The 20,316-nt window shown below is 48.4% G+C and overlaps 1 protein-coding gene across 1 annotated transcript; it reads right to left on the bottom strand.

Annotated features, from left to right (window-relative positions):
• Positions 1-5,980: 5,980 nt before the first annotated feature.
• CD6 (CD6 molecule) lies at positions 5,981-18,962 on the bottom strand. The gene is made up of 11 exons (XM_051964981.1): positions 18,623-18,962; positions 17,130-17,438; positions 16,445-16,510; positions 16,084-16,224; positions 15,747-15,848; positions 14,802-14,918; positions 13,357-13,428; positions 12,310-12,504; positions 11,894-12,058; positions 9,593-9,721; positions 5,981-8,406 (listed from the first exon to the last, which is right to left on the bottom strand). The coding sequence occupies exons 1-11, from the start codon at positions 18,918-18,920 to the stop codon at positions 8,324-8,326; spliced, it is 1,677 nt and encodes a 558-aa protein (XP_051820941.1). The 5' UTR covers positions 18,921-18,962; the 3' UTR covers positions 5,981-8,323.
• Positions 18,963-20,316: the final 1,354 nt, after the last annotated feature.

Raw genomic sequence — 20,316 nt, 5'->3', positions numbered from 1 at the left:
TTGAGGAGCAGACTACAAACCAAGGGAATGAGAAAACAGGCAGTGAATATAAATAGGATCAAATGAGATAATAATGTAAAGCACTTAGCACAGTGTCTGGCACAATAAGAGCTGATGAATGTTAGCTATTATTATGACTTATTATTAGATAGCTGTTCCTGGGGGTTGGACTGGGAAGTTTAGGTGGCAGTATGGTATGGTGAGAAAAACACTTTGTCTGGAGTCTGAAAATCAGGCTTTATTTTTTACTTTGCTCCTCATTTTTGGCCCCTGTGACCTTAGGCTAATTATTTAATCTCTCTGGCCTCAGTTTCTTCAGCTGTAAAAGGAAGGAGTTGTAGCAGTTAATACATCCCATGAAGCTATAAATCTTTGATCTCTGATCCAATGATCCTGAGATGGAGGATAATAACTTAGTAGGAACAAGTAAATGCTTTTTAAGGAAGGGGTAGATATGGGAGTGTTTGCAGGCAATGCAATGGTCTAATGGATAAATAGAAGGTGAAGAGTTTACTCCAGATACAAGGAAGCTGATGGAAAAGATAAACAGAGGAGGATGGTGAAGGAGGTTGAGGAAGTGATGGAAAGGGCAAACTCTCAGAGGAGATGGAGGGGAGGGGATCTGGGTCTCAAGTAGAGAACTTGGGTTGGTAAGGGAACATCCTTCTGCCCATGTCCCCTCTCTGCTGTTCCAGAATTTATCCAGAAAGACCAGATGGCAGGAAGACCTACCACTGGGCACCTTTGACTTTTGTCTTCTCCTTTCGTGCCTTTTCTTTCCTGTCAAGAACCTTCAGGATCCATTGAAGTTCCTGATTGCTCATACAGCTTGGATGAGCTGGAAGTCACCAGTTCTACTCCTTTGGTGAGCCGGAGGACCCCCAGGTCTGTCTGCCCCTGTCTTGGACCTGCGGAGTCCCCTCCCCCTATGCTGGTGAAGTCCCTCTGAGATCAGGCAGAATCACTTCGAACTGGTAAACAGCTGAAGGATGTCTCTATCTATGCTGTCTCTATCTTGTATGTATCCATTTTCCCTTTAGAATGGAAACTCATCTGGATCCCCAGGATTAGTATTGGGCTTGGTCTATTATGAACATTAATAAATGCTTGTTAACTGACATAATAAGTAAATCATAATGATTCACTGACTGGTCGATCGATTACTTGAACGAGTGATTGCCCCCAGTGTCTTGCTATCTGAAGAAGCCAGAATGATTCCCTAGAGTCAATCTTCTGTAAGGAATAATGGCTTTTAAAGGGCTGGTGATACTACTCTAATCCTTGCTCTAAGTCCTCCCTCCCTAACCTCCTTCCTCCCTTCCTTCTTCCTCCCTCCCTCCCTCCCTTCTTTCCTCCCTCCCTCTCTTCCTCTCTTCCTCTCTTCCTCCCTCCCTCCCTCCCTCCCTTCTTCCCCCCTTCCTTCCTTCCTTCCTCCCTCCCTCTCTTCCTCTCTTCTTTCCTTCCTTCTTCCTTCCTTCCTTCCTTCCTTCCTTCCTTCTTCCTTCCTTCCTTCCTTCCTTCCTTCCTTCCTTCCTTCCTTCCTTCCTTCCTTCCTTCTTATCTCTTCCTTCCTTCCTTCCAGCATAGAAGAGGGAGGTCGGGGAGGGAGAAGACCCTCAGGGGTCATGCAGATGATATTAAAACAAAAGGTAACAATAATCACTTATTTCATAAATCAGTGTGCTGGAGACTTGTGCTGGATTGTAGAGAATGTTAGAGCAAAGGAAGCTGGGAGCATAGAATGTCAGAGCAGGGAGGAGCCTGGGAGCATTCAATGGCAGAGCTGAGAGAAACCTCGGAATACCGAAGACAATTTCAGAACTGGAAAGACACTGAAACACAGAGGATCTAGAACTATTGGAACTGAAAGGGATCTTGGAACACAATATCCGAGCTGAGAAGGACCTTAGAACAGAGAATGTTGGAACTTGAAGGGATTTTCGAACATAGACTATTCATTAGCCCAGAGGAACCTTGGGGTGTAGGGTGTGTTCAGGAAAGACTAGTTCCTCTGGGGTGGGAAGGCTGCCAAGCCTTTTCAGGGCTGCTTTCCACTTCTGCTGTCCATCTGATCCCCCTAACTCTCACCTGTGGCTCCAAGAAGCCTCGTGTAAACCTTTTGGCAGATGGGCTAACTCCGGTGGAGGATAACCGAAGGTCAGGGGGTCCTGTTGTCCACCCCAAGCTTATGAAGACTTTCCCTGGTGGGCTGGGCATGGGATGGGCAGATGAGAACAGTTGTTCCAACGGCCACGAAGACGGCCAAAGCAGATGCTGTGGAGCTCTTGGGGCTTGACCAGACATTGAAGACCCACCCCCAAGGTCACCCACTGCATCTCGGACATCCCCGGTCACCTTGACTCTGTCCTGACATTGGGCACTGATGACTTGGAAGAGAGAATGGAGCCCAAAGACTTTGTGCAGCTCTATTTCAATCCAATTTACACATGAATCAAAAGAATCAAAAGACCTCCCCCCTAAAGAGGGGGAAGAATATAGAAAACAGAATGAAAATTGCTTATTTAATGTTCAGAAAATCTGATGTTTTAACCCAAGTCAGATACATTTGTTTCCTTATTAAAATCTAAAAAACAAGTGCTATGGTGGTCACTTTAGGGAGGGGGGACTAGACAATGGGAGAGAGATTTTTAACTCTTAGTGGCATTAAATCTCTCGGATCCCAGACTGTGCCCTTCGACACCCCTTTGGAAAACCTCCTTTCGCAGTCACTGCTAGAGATTTCCAGGTTAGAGCCAGCCTGGCTGCTTCTGCTCAACTCAGGACCTTCTCCCGGGTGTCTCTCCCGCCCTCCCCCCAATTCCCTGCAATGGGGATGAAAGGGAGAGAAAGCAGGGTGGGTGTGGAAGGCAGGAATGGGTGCAACCAGGCTGGGTCTGGTCGGCCACGAGGTGGCAGTCACAGTGGCTTCTTGCTCATGTTTCAGATTCAGCAGGTGGGACGTGTGTGTGTGTGTGTGTGTGTGTGTGTGTGTGTGTGTGTGATCAGTCTTAGCTGGACTGGACATAGGTGTCCTTGAATCCCTTTTCCCCTTTCCCCAAGCTCCACCTCTAGCTCTCCTACCAGAAACTGGATAAATCATTTATAAATCAAGCATTAAAGTTCCCCAATGAAATGTTTTTTTTAATATTTTATTTTTAATATATATTGCTTTATGAATCATGTTGGGAGAGAAAAATCAGAGCAAAAGGGAATAAAAAAACAGAAAAAAGAAGTGAACAGAGCATGTGTTGATTTACATTCAGTCTTCTTAGTTCTTTTTCTGGATGCAGATGGCGTTTTCTGTCCAAAGTCTGTAGGGATTGCTTTGGACAAAGAAATTCTTTAATCACGCTCCCTTCTCCTGGATTTGTAGACTACACCGGCCACAGCCTCCCTAGACACCCCTCCCTGCAGATGCTGGGAGGCTCAGAAAGAGCTCTAACTCCCCTCCACATCACCCCTGCCCCAGTCTAGTGTGGCTGCTCTTTCCCTCCCTCTCCCTCTTTTCAGGGATCACCCAGCCCCCACCTCTGGGAAGGGCTTCAGAGAGTCCGGGGATGGTATTGGGAGGAGTGAGGGGATAACCACATCCTGGCACAGTTATGTGGTGACTGCTAGCTACTTCTGGGGACAGGTGAGAGTGAAACACAGCACGACCCCTTCCTGCTACGGGAGCCCCAAACTGGGTCCCCAGGGTCATTCTATGGCCAGGCTCCAGCCTCCCCTGTAGAGCAAAGAGAGGAGAGTGAACCCCAAGAAAACAGTCTCTTGGATCGTTGTCTTTTACCTCCTAATTCAACCTGTAAGATGAGGATGGGAATATCAGTCTTATTCTTTGTTCATTCTGGGTATGTCTGGCCTTGGGAAAATTTGGTTTATGTGGAATCAGAGAACACAGGATGTCGGAGCCAGGAAGGACCTTAGAGCAGAGAACAAAGAATATTAGGTCACGGAATAGAGAATGTCAGAGCTTGGAGGGATCTTAGCAGAGAGAGCAGAAAATGGCAGAACTGGAAAGGCTTTAGAATAATGAGAAGATGTCAGGGCGGGGAGGGAAGTTAGGACAAAGTATACAGAATCACAGCTGGGAGAGACTTCAGAAGGCAGAAGAGAACGTTGAGGTGGAAGGGATTTTAGAACATAGAAAGTCAGGGCTGGGGATTACCTTTGGATATAGAACATAGAACACAGAAGGTTAGCTTATACAACTTAGCTTAGGCAGCAAGCACTTACAGAGTGCTGGTGCCAGACACAGCTGCTAGAGATAGAAAGAAGAGCACAGATAGTCCCTGCTCTCCCAGCCCTTGCATTGTAATAGGGAAAACAGCAGATTAAAAATGGGGATAGACAAGTGATAGAGACAGTAGCTGCCCTCTCGTAGAAAAGACACTAGTAGCTGGAGTTGGCAGGGGTGGGGGAAGGTCTCTTGCAAAGGGTAGGATTTGAGCTGAGTTGTGAAGGAAGACAGGGAATCTAAGGGGGGCAAGTGTGAGGGGAGGCAGGAGAGGGAGAGAGAGATAGGAGAGAGAGAAGAAAGAGAAGGAGGCAGAAGAAGAAGAAGAGAGGAAAAGGGAAGAGAAGGAAGGGAGACAAAGACAGAGACACAGTGAGAGAGAAGGAGGAGGAGAACAATAACAACAAGGAAAAAAGGGGGGAAAGAAAGGGAGAGAGATAGAGGGAAGGGGAGAAAGAGAGAGAGGGGAGAGAGGGAAGAAGGAAAGGAGAAAGAAAGGAGGAGGAGGAAGAGGAAGAGGAGGAGGAAGAAGAAGAAGAAGAAAAAGAATGAGAGGAGAGATAGAGTTCTAAAGGGGGAAATGTTGGTTGGGGTGGGCAGGAGGTAATGTGTTCTGTCCTGGTCATGTTGAGTTTGAGATGTATTTTTTGTCCAGGTCCAGAAGGCCAAAAGGCAGTTGGTGACACAGGACTGTGTAGCTCAAGTTATTAGGCTATAAGCTCTCGGAAGTCAGGGTCCTTTGTACAACCCCTGGTTTTTAACTCCTGCTGGCTATATTGTGGCACTGAAGGCCATTTTGGACCACAGGAGCCCTCTCCTGATCCTCTCACGTGCTCCCCCTCTCCCTCTGGAAATCACTTCTGCATACATTTATTTATTTGGGTTTTTGTTTCTGCCATGGGAGCACAAGTTCATCGCTAACATTTTGGGCTGCTTGACACAACGCCTGATGTGGGGTCCCTTAATAAAAACTCTCTGCTTTGGGTTTGACTGGGCTGATGATGATGGAGACTCTTGACTGGATGCTTGTCTAGGAGTAGCCATGAGCCCAAAGGAAGAGCTTTCTCTCCTCCAGACCCTGCTCTCTACAAAGCTATCCGCTTCCCGAGGAAGGGGGAGAGGAAACCGAGGTCATCGTGTTCACCTTGGCAGAGCCTGGGGTGGGAGCTTAGAGCACATCCAAGGACATCTGCCCGGGTGCAAGCTGGAGACTCGTCCCCAAAGGGAAGATGGGTTTGTAGGTTGCTCATTTGTTTGTTTTTTTAATAAAATAATTTTGCCTTGGAGATAGTACTTTCTATTCTGCTGCTGTGGTTACTCTCCTCGCCATCTCTGAGTTCCGCTCCCTTTTTCCTAGGAAGAGAGCCCCCAGATGCTGCTGGATCTCCTAACCCTTCCCTCCTCACTCCATCCCCAGCAAACCCCATCATTAGGCTTTCCGAACTGAGTCGGGCAATTCCTATAACAGCTCTCCTTGACTCAGCACTTTGCCAGGTTGGCGGGGCTGGAGCTAACGTTCGAGGACTCATCCCCAAGAGCCCAGGGTCTTCTCCGTGTTCGGAGAAAGACTTCAAGGCAGATCCGACACACAGACCGTGCTTAATCAGTGTTTACTGAACTGGAAACTCAGGAGAAGAGCTTTCGTTACGTCCCCCCTAATATTCCGACCTTCCCACAGTTGGACCTTGGAACGGAGCTCTAGAAATCGGGGTAGCTTTTCCCCAAATGAAGCCCAGACTCGCACAGTGCTTTGCACATAGAGCATTTATTTAATTCACTTGTTGAAATCTCCACATATTTATTGGGCAACATTAGGGGAAACATGAGCAGTGTAGAGCCTCATTTCTCTATCTCATTACACATTGGTTCCTTTCACATATTCTGGCTATTCCTTGAATATAAGACTATGAGTTCCAATCTCTGTGGCTTTGCATTGTCAGTCTCCCCTGCCTGGTATATCCTCCTCTTCATTTCTACTTTTTAGATTCCCTGCTTTCCTTCAAGATTCATCTTAAATCCTCCTGTATGCAGGAGGCTTTTCCTGCCCGGCCCCCAGCCCTTCTTAGTTTACCCTTATAAACTCTATGTCAAGCTTGTATGGAACCAGATATTTCTATATTGTCATTCCCCCTCCCTTCCAATTAGGGGGTGTATGTATGTAGGAGTCGGTTTAATTTCTTTGCATTCTGGTGCTTTACACACATTAAGCACTTAATAATGCTTGATGAGTGACTCACTTAAAGCCCTTGTTTACTTCCAGACTTAATGAGATGACAGTTTCTATGGGAAGTTTTTCTCTATCCCTGGCAATTGCTATCAGCCTCTCTCTCAAATGAGTGGTTTTATATACATATAATGTATGTTTACACACACGTGTGTGTCTATTTGTATACATCTGTATGTATATATAAGCACATACCTACACCTATTGTGTGATAGAATGTAAATAAAGGTTCACTTTTGTTTTTATCCCCATTGCTTAGCATAGAGCCTCTTGCACATAGTAGGTACTTATTAAGCGATGACCAATTGATCAACCGATTAATATCTCTCTTATTTGAGAAAGCCGTTCATAGTCCCACCTGAGCCCTGTCCAGGGTCTGACTTGCTTCCATTGCAAAGTTTCTTGATGTTAAACCATCACATTGACTTCACACTCCATTTTTTGGGTTCCTGTTAAAAAGCCCATTTATTCTCAGTGTAGTCAGGAATGGGTGACCCAAAGCCTCTTCTGCTTCTTTGGGATTCACTCCAGGGATTGAAGGAAACTATGTACAATGGTCATTTTTCTATAAGCTACATTCTTTTTTTTTTTAAACTGAGCAGAGAATAAAACCTCCCTCTGCAAATCTCCTCCTCTGGAGGATGGGAAGAAATCGTTGAGTTTCTGTCTCAGTCTTCCATCGACATTCATTTTACTACCTCCTCTGACCCAGGCCCACAGCCCTACTTCTGGGCAACTGACAGGCTCTCTCTCCTAGGGACCAGCCAAAGTCTCCATTGGAAGCCATTGGTACCTACTAGAAATCCCAGGCCGGTGCCTTGAGGAAATGCCCACGAGTCTGGCTCCTGCTGGGGCCTCTGCTGGGCTTAGCAGTACTATTATAGGGAGATTTGGGAAGACTTTTGAAGAAGGCAACAGACTTAGAGATGACAAATGAAAGGATTTCAAGCTCAGATTCGAGCTTGATATATGAGATCATCTAGTTCAATCCTCTTTCTCAGAGAGAAGGGACTTGCCTATCAAATAATGGAACCAGGATCCAGTCCCAGATCCTTTGATTCAAAATCGAGACTTCTTTCTATGATACTTTGGGGACAACTTGAGTGTAATCAGCTGGAGAATAAGGATCTCTCTAAGCAAGGAGGGGGATGCGGCAGTCCACCAGAATGAGGAGAAGAGGTTAGAAGGGCAAGATGTCTTTGAGGGCCAACTGAAGGAACTTGGGATATTTAAATGTGAGAAGACAAAGGACATGAAAACCTCTATTCAGCGTCATATAGTAGAAGGATTTTTCCGCTTGACTCCAGAGGATGGAATGAGGAGCAAGGGTAGTGGGGGATCAGAGTAGGGTTCAGAGTGCCAGATTTAGGCTTGATGTCTGAAGGAACTTCATGGAAAGCTTAGCTGTCCAAAAGTGGAATGAGTTATCTCGGGAGCCAGCAGGTTCCTCAGTGGAGATTTTCAAGTGGAGGCTGGATGATCATTTGTTGGCAGCATCTTAGGAAGGGTTCTTGGTTAAGTCTATGTCAAACTACGTGGCAGCTGAGGTTCCTTCCAGTTCTGGGATTTTCCCCCCATCATCCACTGAGGCACAGGCTGCCTGAGGTTTGTAGATTCATGGGGGACAGGGCTCAAGATGTACCCGCTGATGTTAATTGGTCTAAGGCTCAGGAACTTCAGGGTGGAGATGGCCGAGTTGAGGGTAGGGATTGGGATTTTTTAGCTCAAAATTGATGGATCCCCAGATCTGAATCTGTATGATTTTGTGGCCCTGGGTGATCTAGAGGGGAAGACAGGGAAAGGCAGCAATGGGAGGCTGGTAGAGAAGGAATCGACAGGCATCCCCTCTCTCTTTGGGTCTTGCTCTATGAAGCTCCGATGTCATCATAATCTTCACTAGGCGAATCATCTGCACAACTGTCCCCTTTGACTGCTGAGGTAGATGGTTCTGTTCAACCCAGAATATACAAATGGTAAACACACTTTACACCTTGAGACCAGGGCATCCTCTGGCTCCCAGAGCTCCAGTATGTTAGATAAGACCCAGAGAATACAACTCCTGGAGTTCTTATCTCCAATCCCTAACCACTCTTTGCTCAGTACATCTTCCTCCTTCCCTAGGGAATTCTGGGAGAATTATCTCTCCGATACGATTAATATTGTGAATTCCAGACCTCAGGGATAACACAAGCACTTCCACCACTCAGGAACGCAGTCACTGACAAGGACATTGGGAAGGCCTGACTTTGCACCCCAAAATCAAAACAGGATCCCAGGAGTTCCATGGAGTCCAATTCCCTCATTTTATAGAAATGGAAATTAAGCTCCCCAAAGGAGAAGTGTCCTTAGAGACTTTCTAATCCAATCCCCTCATTTTACTGATAAGGAAACTGAGACCTGAAGAACTTATGTTACTTGTGAACAATCATGCAGGTAAATAAGCAGCAGAGCTGGGATTTGAAAGCAATCTTCCAACTATAAATCCAAATTTCCACCGCACTGCCCCCACCCGATGCAGCCAGCCCTGCCCCTCTAGGATGGAGCCCAAGTCATAGAATCAGCTCCAAAGCAAAGGATCTTATCTCCACACCTCTTGGGGAAAAAAAACAAAAACAAAAACACAAGAACATGCTAGACAGGCTCAGAGCTTGGAGTGCTGGATTTGGAAATAGGAGAGACATGAGTTCAAATTCTGCTCAGACCTACTAGCTATGTGATCTTGGGCAAGTCCCTTAACTGAGTCTCTCAGCCTTAGTTTATCTATCTGTAAAGCGTTGATAATAATAGCCCCTACCTCCCAGGGTTGTTGTGAGGAGCAAATGAAATAATATGTACTTTGCACACCTTAAAGCACCATATAAATGCTATTGTTGTTGTCATTATTAAGATTCCCTGCCTTATTCAGCTAGAGGAAGGAGAAAGAAGATGGATTTATATACATACACACGTGTGTGTACATAAATATACTTATTAACACATACACATTTACATATACACAATACACTTGTACGCGCACATATATGTATATACACATGCATGTAGACGTACATCTCTCTCTCGACCTTGGGTTCATCCGTCCAAAACTGATCCCCATTTGCTTTGCATGTTTCACTTTCTCTGCCTCCCTCTATTACCTGGGCACACAGAGGACTCCACGGGAGGCTCCTGGGGGGCCTCAGAATTCTCATAGCACTCCCCAGAGGACGTGCTGGAGCTGTCCTCAGCTGCTGGTCCTGCAGAAACATTTCCAGAGCGGCTTCCTGCTGGGGAACCAGAAACAAGAGAAAGTCTCTGTCAGCCTGGGACTGGGTCCTAGGGCATCTGATCCTGCTTGGCTTGGGGGGGAGGGAAAGGGGAAGGGGCGAGAGAAAGTTAGACTCATTGGGGGAGGGGCAGGTTCAGTAGAAGAAATCATTTCTTCGCGTTATGGCAATCCCCGAAGTCGAATTGGAAGGGATCCCAGAGACCATTGTGTCCAACTTGTGCCTTAACAAGGACCTTTGAAAGTGGTGGTTTAGCTCAAGACCTCAAGGGATGGGGAACTTACCCCTCCCAAAGCAACCCACTGATTCTGATTTGGGTCACTATTAGGGAGTCTTTCCTTATATTAAACATAAAATCACATCCCTGCCACTTGGAAATGACCATTTCGAGTTTTTCCCTATGGGGCCAAGGAGAATCAGCCTAATTCCTCTTTCATGCGACAGGTTTTTAAATACTTAGGAGCACAGAATCATAGTTTTAGATCTGGAACAGACTCAGAGGCCAGCTGGTCCAACCTCCTCATTTTCCAGATGGAGAAACTGAGTCTCAGAGAGATGCATTAACTCACAAAATTATAGCTGGAAGGGTCCCTACATGTCATCTGGTCTAACCGTTATATCTTCCAGATGAGGAAACTGATGTTCAGAGGAAGTGAAATGACTTGGCCGAGTCTCACAGACCAGGGTCTCTAAGCACAAGAGTTGGGATTTGAATTCAGAGCCTCCAGACTCCAAGGCCACTGCTTTAATCACTGTAACCATTGCCTTTTGTGAAAATGCAGCCCTATCCTGCCTCTGAGACTTTGATTCTCCAGACTAATCCCCTCACTCCCTAAGTTTTTCACCAACAAGGTGGTATAATGCCCAGAGTGCTGTGGAAGATCCAAGTCTCGGACACTTTCTACCTAAGCAGCTCTCTCTGCTTCAGTTTCCTCATCTGTAAAATGGGGTTAACTGTTAGAAACTTCCTGCCAGGAGATCTCAGTATCAAATGAGATCATACTGATAAAGTTCTTTGCAAATCTTAGAACATTATCTAAACGTATGTATTATTGTTGGATGTCACGGTGTTCTGGCTCCTCTCCTCGTTGTTACAGGGACACAAATCTGGCTGCTTGTGCTAGAGGGAAACTCATATGTTGCCCAGGACAAGTCTAAGGAAGAAACTGGCGCCCCATGTGGAAAACGGACTTCACCTAGCTCCCACAGACTGTCAGGGGTTGGCAAGCCTCCTGCCCTTTGATTCAGTTAGAGGCTGGACTTGCTGAAGTCACAGGAATCTTTTAGTTTTACACACTTAGAGTTTTGTGATTTTCAGGACAGCCCAGGTTCATGCTTCCTCTCAATCAGATCGTTTTAAGCACAAGTAAGAATACTTTTATTTTTTATTTCATTTTAATTTACTTTCAGTTCAAAATTCCTTCTCTCCCTCTTCTCCTTCCCTACTTATTGAGATGGCCAAAAAAGGCATTATAAATATGTATGATCAAAAAAAATAAGTTGCTTAGTCATGTCCAAAAGAAAGGAAGAAAGAAAGGAGGGAAGGAAGGAAGGAAGGAAGAAAGAAAGAAAGAAAGAAAGAAAGAAAGAAAGAAAGAAAGAAAGAAAGAAAGAAAGAAAGAAAGAAAAAGAGAAAGAAAGAAAAAAAAAAAAGAAAGAAAGAAAAGAAAAGAAAAGAAAGAAAGAAAGAAAAGAAAGAAAAAAGGAAATGAAAGAACAAAGAAAGGAAGGAGAGAAAGAAAGAAGGGAGGGAGATAGGGAGACAGCGAAGAAGGAAGGAAGAAAGAAAAGAAAAAGTTTGTTTTAATCTGCCCTCTGAGGCCATCAGCTCTATTTGGAGGTGGATAGCATGTTTCATCATGAAGCCTTTGGAATTGTAGTCAAAACAGACTTTTTAAAAAAATTAAAACTTTATTAAGTTTTTATTAAATTTTTATTAAATTAAAACCTCTCTCTCTTTTTAAAAATCAAAGGTATATCTTGTCTTTCATATGAGAACTGTTTCTTCTTCCTATTTACCCTGTGAACTTCTCTTGTAACAAACACCCCACCCCCTGGAAAAAACAGTCAAGCAAAACTAACTTATGATGACCAAGTATTTTAGATACGCACCATTCTGTACCCATAGACCCCCACGTCCCCACTGCACCCTCCACCCCAGGATAAGCTTACCAAGGGGTTTGGGATATTGCTCCAAAATATTCCTCTCTGAAGAAAACCCTGGGAAGTTTGCTGGAGGCAGCCTGCTGGTGGGACTATTGCAGTAATCTTCCCCAGAAGACGTACTGGACTCACTGTTGTGCCTCAGGTAATTCTGAGGAGCCGGGAGAGGGGCATCTACAATCCAAAGAGGGAGGATTAGACTAGAGAAGAAGGTAGCAGGAAGGTTTCAAGTTAGACCCCTAGAAGAACTTCCTTTCTGCGACTCCTAGAATTTAGAGGTGGAAAAAATCTTGAAGATGATCTAATTTACTCTTTCACTCCCATTTTACAGAAGGGAAAGTGAAGATCAGAGAAGTAGCTAATAACTCACACATCTTCTTTTTTTTTTTTGATGGAATAAGGGGGTCTCCCCCGGATTAGCTTACTAGACAGGGTGGCCCGGGACCCCGCCAGCTCCAGGTTGGGAGGCTGCTCCAGAAGGTGGTTCCTCTCCGAAGAAAACCCAGGAAAACTGAACCGAGGCAGCGTGCCGGTGGGACTATTGCAGTAACCTTCCCCAGAAGATGTACTAGAGTCACTCTTCTGCCTCAAGTAATTCTGAGGAGCCGGGACGGGGGGATCTGCAACACAAGGCCAAGATTTGGGTTAGACTAGAGGGGAAGGAGAACTTTTCTGAGAAAATAAAAAAAAAAGTAGTCAGTCAGTCAATAAGCATTTTAACAAGATTTCAGTTTAATCTAAAAATAAATAGATTTCTAGGATTTGATGCTAGAAGGGACCTTAAAGATCAACTATCCCCCCACTTAACATTTGGGGAAACTGAGGCCCAGAGAGGAGATCAATAATATTGATATATATTTAATATTTAATATATCAACTTGATATATCAATCCAATATCTTATAATGCTTGAAGGCTTACAAAAAGGCAAGCCCAGAGAAGCAAAGCAATTTGCTTAAAGTCGGTCAGTTAGTTGGTTGGTTGCCATCCTTCATTCTCCAAGAAGATCAAACTGACATCGCCACGTGGTTACAGCGTGTCTGACGGCTGATCAGATCAGCCTGTGGTCAGACGCAATGACCGATGGGGGGCTTCTCTATTTTGCCCATTTTGTGGCTCCTTTGGCTCACGGGGCTCTGCGTGGCTCAGGGAGCACGGCCCCTTCTCTGCCGAGGGCACCGCGCCGGGAGGCCCCCAGAGTCTCCCAATTATCCTAAGGTTCTTGAGGGAGCCCTTGAGAGTGTTCTTTATGGCTTTTCCTTAGCACTCGTGGGCGTGTTTAGAGTCACACAGATTGTAAGTGGCCAACCAAGGCCTTTTGGGACCCAACCAAAGCTCTTTCCATTACACTAGCAGCCTCTGCTCGAGGAGTTTGTGAGGCTCCACAGTGGGTGGGGAGGGAAACTGTTGCTGGAGGCCCCCGAGTCACCCCACCCCCATCTGCGTGTCCCCGCTGAAAGGTTCCTCTCTCACCCTCCTGCAGCGGGGGCATCTTAAACTTGCTCTGCTGGGCCATGTCCTCAGTCACGCGGTACTTCTGGGAGTCTGCAAGCAGAGTCCGCCATGGGGATGAAGCGGGGAAGGGGCGGGGGGCACAGAGCTCTCGGGGCACGGGGGGGGGCCATGACTAAGCTCGTGATGTGGGGTGCGAGGAGCCCCAGAGACGCTGCAGAACACCCTCGGAGTCGGGGACTGGCTTTGAATCCTCCCTTTCTCTACTAGCAAGTCCTTCCTCCTGGGAACCGCGGGCTCCTTATCTGGAAACTAGGATCCGTGCCCTGATCACCCCTGACAGCCTCCCTCCCCTTCACAGGACTGAGGTGGGATGGCTTGGTGAGCCTTCATCTCTCTGTTAAGGGCAGGGCGTGGGGTGGGGTTCGGTCTATGGAAAACAAATGCAGGGGGTTCACAAGCATATCCAAGGACACCCCCCCTGGAGGCTCCTTAGCTTGGACCTCAGATGGAGGGAAGCAGGATGGAGAACCAGAGCTAGAGACAGCCCTGGGTGACCTTGGATGAGTCCTTGGTTTCTCAAATACAAAAAGAGGGGGTGGACCTGTGGTCCCAGAGGAACGGACCTCTCAGCAATGTGAGCCCAAGCGTGGAGCCTCTCAGGGGGGACCGCTCCTCCACAAGAAATCGGGAACCTTGCTGGGATACCACTTCAAAACCCACTCCTATTTCTCACCTTGGCCCAACCTCAGGGCCCACAGTGGGTGTATGGGACCGGGGAGACCAGGTACAAGGCTGGCTCAGGCAGACGGGACAGCAGAGAGCTCCTGTGTCCTCCCCCTGGGCTCCGGGGAGTCTGTCCTTCTCCCCCACCCCAGCTTGCCCTTTGTGTCATAGTATAGATGTGTATTTAAATGGGGGGTAAAATGGGCTGAGAGTCTTAACGTTGGGGATAGGGGAAAAGGAGTACTGGGGTAGATTCTGAATTCAATTCTCCCTGTGCAACAAGAAAACTGTTTGGTTCTGCACATGTATATTGGATCCAAGATATACTGTAACCTATTCAACATGTAAAGGACTGCTTGCCATCCAGGGGAGGGGATGGAGGGAGGGAGGGGAAAAATCGGAACAGAAGTGAATGCAAGGGATAATGTAAAAAAAAAAAATTACCCTGGCATGGGTTCTGTCAATAAAAAGTTATTAAAAAAAAAAAGGAATACTGGGGTAGAGATGCTAATATCATCAGGAAACAGGGGCGGTTGGGGAAGGGGAAGATGCCTCTGCTAAGGACCTCTCCAAATTTGTCTCAGGGCCTTAGAGCATTTAGCACTTCATGCACCTACTCCTCTTTGCTCAAAAGCAAGAAAGATTTCTCCCATTTCACAGAAGGGATCAATGAGGCAGAGTATCTAAAGTCCCATTTTCCAGCCTGGTGCCCTTTCTGGATCAGGCAGGGAGACACTCACTATAGAAGGTGGAGAGAGGCACTGGGGGCTGGCTGTGGAAGTCATAGTGCTCGTAGTCAGAGTCGGAGTCGGAGTCTGAGACTTTCCGGGGTCCCGCCTGCAGGGAGAGCTGGGGTGCTAGGAAGAAAACAACAATCAGAAGAGGAAAAGAGGGGAGGGACGTGGCCAACGGCTTCAGAATCACTGTTTGTTCAATGCCGTCAGGTGAGCATTTATGAGATGCCTACTGTGAGCCTGGCACTGCGCTGGGCACTGGGGGGACCCAGAACAGAAAGCGAAATGGAACCCGCATGCGCCGTTGGTGACATGGTAGGAAGGGGTCGGATTGGAACTCAAAGGACAAAGGTTCAAATCCAGTTCCCTTCCTTCCTCTCTGTGGGCAGGTTATCCCACCTGTATGTGCTATGGATAAAAAGAGGTAGAGGATCCCACGGGAAGAGAGTGGGAAGGGAGGGGGTCCCAGGGGAAGAGAGTGGGAAGGGAGGGGGTCCCAGGGGAAGAGAGTGGGAAGGCGGAAAGGTCGGAGGGAGCTCGCAAAGAGGGGGCAGGGAATCAGCCCAGAGCCGGGAGGCTCCTCGGAAGAACTAATCCTCCTTTTACAGGAGAGAAGTGGGGCTTGGAGAGAGCGAGAGGCAGGATTTGAATCCAGCTCTTTCCTTTGTACCGTGAAGGAAGCGAAGGAGAAGGAGTAGGAGCGGAAAGCAGGAGGATCGGGAGCTGTTGGGAAGGGGAGCTGATTGGCTGGTCTGTTCTGAGAGGTGGAAAGGTCTCAAGCACACTCCCCGATCAGCGCAGGAACAAAAGACCGCCCTTTCACGCCACGAGATTAATGGCTCTGGTTTCTGATACTCCCCTGGCTGCAGGAGGGGCCGCCCCATCCTGCCTCCCCCTCCCCGAGCTCCGGACCCGCCTCCATCCCCCACCCCAAGGTGGGGGCACTTCTACCTTCTTCTTTGGGGACGGTGACAGAGACCTCGTGGTAGCTGTTGTCTCCTCCCAGGGTGGCTGTGGACGCCTGGTGGTTGTGATTCTCCAGGACGGGGAGGGCTGGCGCGGGAGGCACATGAGTGGTGGAAGGAATTGGGATCAGGAGGCCGAAGGCCCGGCTTCTGTCCCAGGCTCCGACCCCGCTAGCTAACGGACGTTGGCTGGGTCGCTTTTGCCGCGCCCCCCCCTTGGGTCTCAGTCTGCCCCGTGCTCTCGACCTCCCCTCACCCCGGGAGAGCCGCCCCTGGGGATGCTTCTCCTTCCGCGCCTAGGATGGGGCGCCGGGGACTCTTACCGTACTGTCCTTTGGCCTTTTTATAGACGAAGATCAGAGCGATAAGCGACCCCAAGAGGAGGATTCCCAGGATGATGCAGAGGACGAGGAGGACCCGCTCCCGAAGCTCCCGCTTCTGCATGTTGAGCGGCACAAAGGGGGCTAGAAGCAGAGGCCCCGGGTGAGAACACGCAGGACCCAGACCCGCATGGGACTGATCTAAGAGCTCACTGGGATCCCCTTGTGGAAATGAGTGAGGTTCCAGCGGAAGCCACTGAGCTGGGTCTGCCCCCGCGTACCCAGGAGGGGCTCAGAGTGAGAAGCACGCCCCGTACCCCCAGCCAGCCCCAGGAAATCGGGGTTCCCTCCTTGGAAGTCTCACCCGTTGTGGGTGCCTGGGGTCTTGAGGAGGTCGTGGGAATCAGCGAACTGTTGGAAAGCAGAGAGCCTGGCGGAGAGGGCACAGAGAAAACCTCCGGATTACCAAATGGGTCCTTGCAGGAGGAAGAGCCAGACGAAGAAGGGCTGGGAAACGTGGCCGAGGCTGGGCGCATTGCAGAGGGGATGAGGGTCTGGGAGCCAGTCCCACAGAAGGGGTACTGCCTCGTGCCCTCCCTTCCTGCCCAGGCCCTCCTAATAAGGGATTGCTGAGCTGTGATGGCATGGCGGCTTCTGTGGCCGGTTCTCCGCCTGCCGGCAATGCCTTTCGCACCAGGGAGGACTGCATGGGCAGAGGGAGGGAGGACTCTGGCCAAGGAACCGAGGGCCTGAAACGCTGTTCTTCCACCCACAAGGCCCTCGCCCCAAAGGTCCCAGCCGATGTTCCTCTGGACTTATTTTGGAGGCACTTCCGTGTGCACATGCTGACTGTCCCCGCAGAACGCAGGCTTCTTGAGGGCGGCCATTGTTCCCTTTTTCTCTTTGCACCCCCAAAGCTTAGCACAATGTCTTGTGCTTAGTCACCCCTATTTGTTGAGTGGAAGTGGATTTGAATGCATCCTATGGAAGAAGATTATGGAGTCACAGGAACCCGAGGGCACAGCAACCAGACGGACAAAAAGACAGACCTGAACAAATCACACCAGCGTCCTCCTTGTGCCCGCAGTCGTGGCATCTCTGGGAAGGGCACTCCCACAGGGACAGCTCACTCCCGGAGCAGTTCACCTCATCCAGGTGGATGAGCCCTGTGCCCTTCTGGAAGTACGAGCCCTGCAGGGCCTGGATGGCCGTGCCACAGTCCAGCTGCTTGCACACAACTTCGGCATCCCGCAGGTCCCAGTCATCGTCACACACGGTCCCCCAGGAGCCTTTGTCCTTTAGCTCTACCCGACCGGCACAACGATCACTTCCACCTACCAGCTGCACAGCAAGGACTTCTGCAAGGGAACCCGAGGGAGGGAGAGAGGATGGAAAGGGAAGCATATAGGAAGGAAGGAAAGAGGGATGAAGGAGAGAAGAAAGAAAGGAAGGAAGAAGGAGGAAGGAGAAAGAGAAAGAGGGAGGAAAGGAAGGAGGGAAGACAAAGGAAGGAGAGGGATAGGGAAGGAATGAAGGAGAGAAGGAAGAAGGGAGGAGGGAGAGAGGGAAAGAGGGAGGGAAGGGAGGAGGGAGAGAGGAAAGAGGGAGGGAAGGAAGGAGGGAAGACAAAGAAAGGAGAGGGATAAGGAAGGAATGAAGGAGAGAAAGAAGAAGAGAGGAGAGAGAGAGGGAAAGAGGAAGGAAAGAAAGGAGGGAAGACAAAGGAAGGAGAGGGATAGGGAAGAAATGACGGAGAGAAGGAAGAAAGGAAGGAAGAAGAGAGGAGAGAGAGGGAAAGAGGAAGGAAAGGAAGGAGGGAAGACAAAGAAAGGAGAGGGATGGGGAAGGAATGAAGGTGGGAAGGAAGAAAAGAAGGGATGAAGGAGAGAAGGAAGATAGGAAGGGAAAAGGAAGGAGAGGAAGGGAAAGGAGGGAAGGAAAGTCAAAGAATAAGGGAAGGAAGGAAAAAAGGAAAAGAATGGAAAGAAAGAAAGGAGGAGGAGAAGATAGAAAAGAGATAGATGACCAAGAGTGTGGTCATCAGGGAGAGTTGGAAAAAGATATGATGAAAGATATTTGAGGATCGGGTAAAAGATGGGAAGTTGGAGCAATTACAGCAGAGAAATAAATTGAGTGAAAGGGAGATGCAGTTGTGGAGATGAAGCAATTGGGAGAGTTGGAAAAAGAGGAAGGAATGAAAAAATAGAGAGGAAAGAGCTTGTGAGATTGAACATTTGATTGTTCATTTACTAGGAATAATCCCCATTTGTGAAGAGTTCTAGCCAACGAAGTATGCTTCACTCTCTTTTTTGTGTTCTCCTCCCCTTCCCTCTCCTTTCCTTCCCTCCTTTCCCTGCTATCTTCCTTCCCTCCCCTTCTTTCCTCTCTCCTTCTACCCCCCCTATTCCTTTCCATCCCTTTTTGAGCCCCTCTTGAGGAGAGCCCCGATTCCCACAGAGGGAAGCTGTCATGGTTTGGGAGCCCAGAGGCTCCCCCGTCTCCAGGGGGATGTGCCCAGTCAGGGTTGGGGGTCTTTCCTCACCTTCACAGCTGACCCTGGCGAGCCTCCCACTGGGGCAGGCAGAGGTCTGTAGCTGGCAGGTCCCCCAGTCTCCCTGGTCACAGAGCACACGCAGAGGGGACCACCACGTGTCATTGAGGGCCGCAGTCCTGTTCTCGGAAGGGAGCTGCTCTGATCTCCCTGGACCCGGAGGGCTGGCGGAGGCCATCGGCCCCGTGCCCACGCAGCACAGCTCCCTGCAGACAGCCAGGCTGGCTCGGTTGTTCCAGGAGTCCTCACAGGCAGGCTGCCAGGACCCTGCGACCTTGACCTGCACCATCCCATTGCAGGGATCAGCCCCATTCACCAGACGGACGGGCTTCTTTCCTGGAAGGAGCAGAGCAGGAGTTACCTAAGCTCAGTGACTGCCCTAAGAACAGAGTCCTTTTTTATCAGTGAAGGAAGGGAAAAAACAGATTTTGGCTCATCGGGAAAAAAAACCATTTCAACTTAAAAAGTTACTGAAAAAGAGGTGAATATTGAAGTGGATTGAAAGTTCAAAATAAAGATGGCAGCCAAAAAAAGCCAGGACTGCTTTAGGAGGCCAGACAGCCTGAAGTAAGAGCCCTGCTGGATTCCTCCCCTCCTCAGACTAAATCCGGTGTTTAGTTCCAGATATCACATTTTGGGAAGGCTATTGACAAACGATGGGGTCCAAAATGGTGGGGAACCTTGAGATCAGGCCATTGGAGGATTAGCTGAAGAAACTGGGGATGCTTAGCCTAGAGAAGGAAAGACTTAGGGGAATGTGATCACTTTTTTGAAGTTTTTGGAAAGATGTGAGAGGTGGAAGGATCTGACTTGCTCTCCTTAACCTCTGAGGGCAGAGCCAGGAGAATGGGTATTTTTTGGTGTGGTGATTTCTTCATTTGATTGTAAGCTCTCTGTCGGCAAAGGAGATCTTTCTTATTCCCATTTATACTCCCAGTGCTTAGCACTTAATAATTGGTTCTTGGCTTTTGGAGAACGGGTGGAGGTCACAGAGGGACAGATCTTGGTTCCACATAAGAATATCTTTCCCAACAATTAGAATAGTCCAAAGTGGAACATGTTGTCCCTGCCTAAGTGGATGATGGGTTCTCAACCAATGGGATTTCTTTGAGCAGAGGCTGGATGACCATGTGACACCAGAGGGAGGCTCTCTGTTCAGGTGCAGGTTAAACATGCCGGCCAAGTTTGGAGAATCTGGGATTTTTGGACTAGCTGTGTAATCTTGGGCCAGTCACTCAATTTCTCCATCTGTAAAACAGATGGGTTGGTCCCATGCCTTTATAATCCTTTCCAGTTTTGACATTTTGTGACTTTTTAGAAATTCATAAGCAGCCAACATGTAGGGAGGTGGGCATGAAGTGGGAGACATTGAGCTATGAATGAGGCAGGGATGGAAAATGGAAAGTAGTGGTGGGTCTGGGCCTGGAACATGAAGGGATGAGACCGAAGTCTTCCTTTTCAAAGACGGCCTCATGGAAAGGTGCTTGGGGTGCCCTCTAGACCACATGTATAAGCCCCTCCCCAAAATGAGCAGGTTGGGGAGTCATCCTTGGCCTTCAATTTGCCCCTGAAGGAGTAGCTGAAAAAGGTGTAGCTCCCACCCACATGACTTCCTGCCTCCTGAACTAAAATGTCACAGGGAGATGTGGCCCTTCTGCTCCTCCGGCAATTGTCAAACGATCCAT

This window comes from Antechinus flavipes, chromosome 6, assembly GCF_016432865.1.
Source record: "Antechinus flavipes isolate AdamAnt ecotype Samford, QLD, Australia chromosome 6, AdamAnt_v2, whole genome shotgun sequence".
NCBI lineage: Eukaryota > Metazoa > Chordata > Mammalia > Dasyuromorphia > Dasyuridae > Antechinus > Antechinus flavipes.
The sequence above is the reverse complement of the archived record's forward strand: the minus strand, read 5'-3'. Positions and strand labels throughout refer to the sequence as shown.